The sequence below is a fragment of the Ictalurus punctatus genome, chromosome 3 (genome assembly GCF_001660625.3).
Source record: "Ictalurus punctatus breed USDA103 chromosome 3, Coco_2.0, whole genome shotgun sequence".
Taxonomy (NCBI): domain Eukaryota; kingdom Metazoa; phylum Chordata; class Actinopteri; order Siluriformes; family Ictaluridae; genus Ictalurus; species Ictalurus punctatus.
Genome location: NC_030418.2, coordinates 1475789 through 1482880, shown reverse-complemented (window position 1 = coordinate 1482880; position 7092 = coordinate 1475789). Strand labels below are relative to the sequence as shown.

The 7092-nt window shown below is 41.6% G+C and overlaps 1 protein-coding gene across 4 annotated transcripts; it reads left to right on the top strand.

Moving 5' to 3' along the window:
- The first annotated feature begins 1299 nt into the window (after positions 1 to 1299).
- On the top strand, positions 1300 to 6329 carry wdr89 (WD repeat domain 89). 4 transcript variants are annotated; one of them, XM_047154439.2, is made up of 3 exons: positions 1300 to 1520; positions 4257 to 4939; positions 5752 to 6329. In XM_047154439.2, the coding sequence occupies exons 2-3, from the start codon at positions 4285 to 4287 to the stop codon at positions 6246 to 6248; spliced, it is 1152 nt and encodes a 383-aa protein (XP_047010395.1). In that variant the 5' UTR covers positions 1300 to 1520; positions 4257 to 4284; the 3' UTR covers positions 6249 to 6329. The 4 variants fall into 4 exon arrangements, with proteins under 4 accessions (XP_047010395.1, XP_017319362.1, XP_017319361.1 ...); XM_017463873.3 differs by lacking the exon at positions 1300 to 1520 and adding an exon at positions 3034 to 3193; XM_017463872.3 differs by lacking the exon at positions 1300 to 1520 and adding an exon at positions 3034 to 3207.
- The last annotated feature ends 763 nt before the right edge of the window (positions 6330 to 7092 follow it).

The window sequence follows — 7092 nt, the reverse complement described above, 5'->3', positions numbered from 1 at the left end:
AGATATCAAACAAAGCAAGACTGTAAACAGGCCTTCTTTTCAAGCGTGTTTATTTTTTGTTGTTTTCTATTATTTTTTTAAATTCTCTTCTCAGTTTATTACTGTTTTAGATGCTTGACAAATTGTTTGATACTTTTGACACACATTTCATTTGTATCCTGACGCATACAAGAACAAACTGGTGAATCTTCAAAATGGCCGCCACGGGTATACTGAAAATCTTTTGGGTTATTATTTTTTTTTTTTGTCTTTATTGTTAATATTTTTCTTGCTATATACTATAATGTTTTTTTAAGCAAGGCCCCAAAAACCATCCTACCACTTTTTGATTTGTGTCCATATACACTTTACAAATACCATTACAAATTCCTGTGAATCCTGTAAGTTTCTCTTAAGTTATTTTAACCCGGATCATTTCAGTGTATATTTTATTATAATATAACTAACGACTGTTTTGTTCGGCGCAGGTGTGATCACGAAGCTCCTGGAGGCTCTGAGAAATTTGCATTTATTTGACACACTTCTAAAGGTCGCCAATGATTTAGAGACGTGTTTTTGAGAGAAAACACATTTAAGGTAAATAGTTTCCCCAGCTGTTTGAGTGGACAGTCTAAATCATTGTGTGTAACGTTTATTTGATACACTCGGAAATTCGCCTCGCTCACTTGAAGGGTGTCGATAATTCTGGAGTTGCTTAAATAATATGTATAAATGATCTTGTGCAAAACGTTTAAAACCACACCTAAAGTCTTAATGAGCAGTACAAAGCTGTTTTTATTTTGTCTGGATTTGGCAACTGTCTGTAATGTCTTGCTGGGTCTCCCTCACACACCCACACTTCTTCATGGAAGGAAGAGTGGTGTTCTTCCATCCCTGGAGAATTTTATGCAAATCTATAGCTACTGTTTTGCATGCTGATTTTAATTTCCTTAGGAATACCAACTTTGCCTGTCATGAAGCATGGGCTTTCTGGTGTAACGCTTTTGGAGACATTTTGGTTGCCAAATGTGGCTTTGGGGAGTATGACTAAAATGTGTCGTCCTGAGGTGGTTTGTCACCTGATTTACGTCTGTTTATCTTTGGTGTATTTACAGGACAGTTCCAGCCCTGATATCATCCTGATACATCTCCTAGCGACTCGTCCATGATATCCATACTTGTTCGGTCTTTTTCTGATTGTGCCGTCATAAACATGAACGTTTAATTTGCTTCCAGAGGCCTGTACAACACATGATGTAGCTCTTGGGTGTTTCGTCATTTATATCTCTGAGCATTAAATGGTCTGTCCTAACCCTGACCTTTCCTTCCTAGGAAGATTGGAAGAACTGTCTTGAAGGCTCTCCATTTACAAACCATCCGTCTCACTGCAGAATGATGAATTTCAAATTGTTTGGAGACGGCCTTATAACCCTTCCCGGACTGATGAGCAGCAACAGTCGCTTCTCTGAGCTCGTGGCTGATGTCCTTTCACTTCAGTGTTCCAGAACGCCAACCTGCCAAAAGTTCTTGCTTTTATCGAGGTAGTCGTGGTTCTTGATGATGAACTAATATCGTTTCATGTGCATTTCATTAGTAACACCTGGCTGCTTATTACTCTCTTAATCGCACCGTTCGTTGTCACCCAGATGAACACGGGTTCCTTTCTGAGCCTGGATGCTGAAATCTTCTAAAATCTTATCACTGAATATCATTTTATTACCCTTATGTTTTATGTGTTTGACTTTTATATCTACATTTGTGTTTTAAAAGAAAAATAATTACAATTCAATAACTAAAAATAAATAATAATAATAATAATAAAACACTGAATTTTTTTTGATCGGTTTGCTTTATTTGATAGCAATAATGAACTGTATCCTAGTTCTATTTTTGTCTCATTCGTCCACAAAACTTTTTTCCATTTGCCTTCCGCCAGTCTGGCTTGCGGACAGGCAGCAATGCTCTACAAAGCATCCACTAGTAGGGCAATGGTAGCTCAGTAGTTAAGACATTGGACTATTGATCGGAAGGTCATGAGTTCAAATTCCAGCACCGCCAAGCTGCCACTGCTGGGCCCTTGAGCAAGGTCTTAAACCGTCAACTGCTCAGTTGTATAAATGAGATAAATGTAAGTCGCTCTGGATAAGGGCGTCTTCCAAATAAATGTAAATGTATCGACGTTTGTGGTTTATTTAACATTTAAGGAAGGAGTCTCCAGTGTCAGCACTTTGTGACGGTCAGGGGTGCAGCTGTAATTCTTCTGAAAGTTTTCCGACACCTACAGGACGGAGAAGTTTCCACTTTGCAGTTTCTCAGTAACATGACAAGCTGCGTTTTTTTGTTTGTTTGTTTGTTTGTTTTTGTTGTTTTGTTTGTTTTTTGTCTTATTGACTTTAAAATAAAGCTAAAAGGAAAGGCTGGTGAAGAAATGACTCTTTATAGCTGCTATAACATTATTATGATTATTATTATTTTGTATTCTTTATTTATTTGAAACATTAACTTATACAAGCATTAGTTACTGTAAAGTGGTGACTTTGTGGATCTGAATTGTATCTGATTCATCTGTATCGGTCCTTCAAAATGGCTACCTGGTGCCGTATATCTTCACCAGAGAGAGCAACAACCATACAATACCAGAAGTGTATGTAAGAACAAAGGAAGCAACAAGGAGATGTTTTTTTGTTTTGTTTTGTTTGTTTGTTTGTTTGTTTTGTAGAAAACCAATTCAAAACTGCTTCATGAGACTTGTGACTCTCATGTAAATGCTTGGCAGAGATAAAAAATAAATAAATAAATAAAACACATGTAAATATACTCTATACAATACAGTAACTATTGCCCTTGTACCTGACACGGTACTGCCACTGCCTGATTTTTAGCTATTCTTTGGCAGTTTTTTTTTAGCTGTAAAACAACACGTAAGCACGTTTAAAAAAATTGTGTTTTTAAAAAAAAATAACATTATGAAAGCCTACTTGTAGTCATAAATAAAGTTATCTGAACTAGCCTCCGCCCGGAACCATTTTGAAGGGCCGTTTGGAAGCTCGTGTTTCACGTCGAGCGGTTAATAGTGTCGCACACGAAGCGGAAAGCCGAAGAATATCAAACCGCTCTCTTATACATACAGAGAATTAAGCAGTGTCAAAGCTGTATATATATAGAACTATGACTTTATAATCGATGTAGGCAGTTATTTGAGACTTTTTGACAGGTGACGTTTTAGAGGTGGTTAGTATGTTATTGGTATAAATTCTTATATTCATTATAAATTCGTAGGCGTGTAGCTGACTTGTTTATGTAACAGTAATCAACATTTTGGGAAATTCAGTCGTAATATTCTTCTGGAATAAATGAACAAACCTACACGGTGTATTAACGTGTTTCCACTCTAATCATTATTATAAAGGAAAGTGTTTTTTTTTTTTCAGGGATACGAGACATGTGATTGTGAAGTGGGCGGAGCTTAAAACCATAATAGTTCGCGCGCGGACAAAAACAGTGAATATATAGTTTTTCTGTGAAGTTTTAACACTACAGGGGATGTGAGTGCGTGTTATAGGACGTGTCATTTATCCAACAGTCTGAAAAATTGAGCAAACTTGTAATAGCTTGGTTTAAGGGTTTAGAACAGAATAAAAATTTGAACGTTTTTGGCTTTTTTTTTTTTTTTGGACAGCCCTAGGCTCCTAAAAGTTCACAACGTAGGCGTTTACAATTTTACAACAGCCAAAAAAAAACAACAAAAAAAATCTTCCTTTATTGTACAACAGTTAGTTCCGGTCCACTAATTTGATTGGTCGAGCGGCGTTCCTAAAGCTCTTGTACTTCCTGTAACCGCACTGTGACATCACCGTGTGTATCACTGTATCGCTCGTCTGTGTTCGCCGTGTTATTTTCCACTTCCTAGTCCGAAACCGTCCGATGAAAGCTCGTCCAATAAAAATAAAAAGGAAGAAGGGAGGCCGATCTCACTGGATGCACTGTTAACGGGAATGTACAAGTCGTTATGAGCTAGGTTGACTGATAGCTGACAGATTATCGGTGACTGTGGCTTCTTCTGGATCTATTTCCTCTCGCGGAGTAAAAATAATATTTCTAGAACTGCTGTGTAAAAGTAAAATCGCACTCACAATCGTGCGGTATTGCTTAATTGTATAAGTGGCTACACTCTGGCTAGGGTTAGGGGCGGGACTATAAATTCAACTCAGATTTCTACAAGTGTTTGATAAAATCAGGTTCTGTTAACCTTGTAAGCATTTTTTTCCCCCCGTCAGAGAGCGCCAATAATTGTACTCCACTCTCATGGATTCCCTCGAAGACACCTTTGAGGCGCTGTCGATCTCCAGACGTTTGCAGCCAGATGAGCCGTCGTACATCCTGGACTTAGCCCTTTCACCCGTTGACCTCATCGCCGCGTCCTGCTCCAATCATGTTGTTCGTCTGCACGCTAAAGAGACCCTCCGAGTTCTGGGAGAACATCAGGGCCACACGGGGGCCGTGTTCGGGGTTCGATTTTCTCCGTCGTCGCCCGATCTGCTCTTCACCGGCTCTTCCGACGGGACGCTACGATGCTGGGACGTGCGTCGGCCCGGGTCCTCCGCGGTCCGCGTGCTCAGGAGCGATCCGGATCACTCGTACTGTTCGTTCGACGTGAGCTGTAACGGCACGGTGGTGTGCGCCGGCACCGAGCAGCTGGGCGACGACAGCTTTCTGGTTTTCTGGGATTCCCGTACGACAGGAGGTGGAGCCAAACAGGAAGGGCTACTGGGGGTGTACTCGGAGTCGCACAGTGATGACATCACAGCCGTGCGCTTCCACCCGAAGCAGGCGGACAGGCTGGCGTCGGGTTCCACAGACGGCCTGGTGAACGTGTTCGATTTGAGTTTGGGAGAAGAAGACGACGCCCTCGTCACCACGTGCAACTGTGACTCCTCCGCTAGCACCCTCTGCTGGTCAGGTAGGCAGCAAATTTCTTCTGTGCCTTGCTGCCTTCTCCAAGTCGTTATCGTTTACACGTCGGAATGAATCATGTGGCCTCGTCAGAGTTGTATGTGTCTCGCTGACCAACACCTACGCTATGGTGTTTAGTTCCACTTGAGCGCTCGCACAAGCCGGGACTCTCGGAGAGAGGCGTGTTAATCAGACATACTCATTAGTATATTAAGCCACGCCTACCGAGACTGAACTCAAATGGTCTTTCAGCGTATTTCATTCATACTATCGTACTTAAAGGTGTAGTCAGTCATTTCTGTCAACGATTATGTATGTTGAAACAAATCTGTCCTTTCCCTTCAGCGTTCCCTCTAAAGCCACGCCCATAAAACACATTCCTTTGCTAAAACGTCTGAATGCTAGTGCAAGAATGGCGAGAAAGCCTCTTTGGCCTGATTGTTTCAAATGTTGTTGTCGACATCATGTTTTTTTTGTTTTTTTTTTTTTACAGAAACTCTCAAGTTTGGTGTCACAGAAACGTTTTAAAATATTGTAATATATCGGCTCTACGATGAAAAAGTCATCGATGCTACAATTGTTTTTTGGTTTCTTATTTATTACGTCTGGTCAAATTCACTATTCAATTTGACGGTTTTCAAAAACTATTTAAAATTCTTCAGCACATTGGATCGGTCATTTCAGTCGCAGGTCCGGCAGTGGAAGCGTCCGTGGCCTTGACATGCGTTCACGTTTCTTATAATCATATCAGACAGAAAGGGTGGAGGAATGCGTGAACACGTAAGGAAGCATTCACCAAACTAGATTTTTTATTTTTAGGTAAATCTCAGGACCAGCTGCTGTGTCTCACTCACGACGAAGGCCTCCATCTGTGGGATTTGTCTCGGCTGGACAGCGACGACTCGTTCACGCTCTTCGGTTCGTCCGACGCTCGGACCCTCATCTCTTTACCCGATGGAACTTCTCTGGACTACTTTGTAGGCGGAACGTGGCTGGAAGAAGCAGGTCGCCTGGTCGTGGTGGGCGGATCCCATAGCGGAGAGCTCCGGCTGCTGGACTGCAGTGGCGGCGAACCGAAGCTGATGAAGTCACTGAGTGGCGGCCATTCTTCCACGGTGAGGTGCTTCCAGTGGGACGCGGTGGGTGGGGCCTTGCTGACGGGCGGAGAGGACGGGCAGCTGCTGCAGTGGAAGGCGGGAGCCGAGGAGATCAGCGTGGGGCAGAAAGGCGACTTAAAAAGCGTCTCGTCCATGCAACTCAAAGCAAAATCGCACAGGAAGCAGGCGCTGAAAAGAGAGAAAAAGCATACATTTTAATTTCCATCCTTTCTGTGGAAGATTATAGTTTTAAAATATTGAACATGGATTATATTTTAATAAAACATCATATTTAAAATGCCTCTTTTTCCCCTTTATAATCTTTCCGGCGGTTTGTGCAACAAAAAAAATAAAAAATCAACTATTTGCATCAGCTATCAAAAACCTCACTCAGTTATTTATACTTATTCAAGCAAACACTGTTTAACGTTTAACGCTTAGTTTGCTTTGTTTTATTCAAATTGTTCGGATGCTCTGTAATTAATTCCAGAGGTAATGCATGCACACGGTGTTAACTGACCCATCACAGTACTTTTACCGAAATGTCTTTACAGTTATTTCTCCTTTGTTAGAGAGAAACATCCAAATCAGAAAATCTTTATTCGATTAAAGTTCAAATTCAAATTGTCCAGCCGCGCCTTCCAAAACGAAAGGACGTTTGCTGTGTACCGATGATGAAAATACGCTAAAAGTCGGTAACTGTAAACGTATAAAAAGTATATACATCCGTTATCCATACTGCTTATTTTATACAGGGTCACAGGGCACAAGGTGGGGGGGGTTCCCTGGATGGGGTGCCAACCCATTCACAGGGCAAAACTGCCCACATGTTGACTCACTTCAGAGAATTTGAAAATGCCAATCAGCCTACAGCGCAGTCTTTGGACCGGCGGAGGAAACCCCCAGGGCACGGGGAGAACCTGCAGGCTTCGTACACGCATAGCGGAGGTGGGATATGAACCCCTAACCCCAGGGGGTGTGAGGCAAAGGTGTTAACCTGATCAAAAAAAAGTATGTGTATTTTTTTTAATAAATAAAAAAACACTTCACAACATGCTATTAC

Excerpts from the sequence above, each read along its gene's own strand:
- wdr89 (XM_047154439.2), top strand. The coding sequence starts at position 4,285 with ATGGATTCCCTCGAAGACACCTTTGAGGCGCTGTCGATCTCCAGACGT. Across the intron at positions 4,940-5,751 it reads TAGCACCCTCTGCTGGTCAG|GTAAATCTCAGGACCAGCTG; the intron begins GTAGGCAGCAAA and ends TTTTATTTTTAG.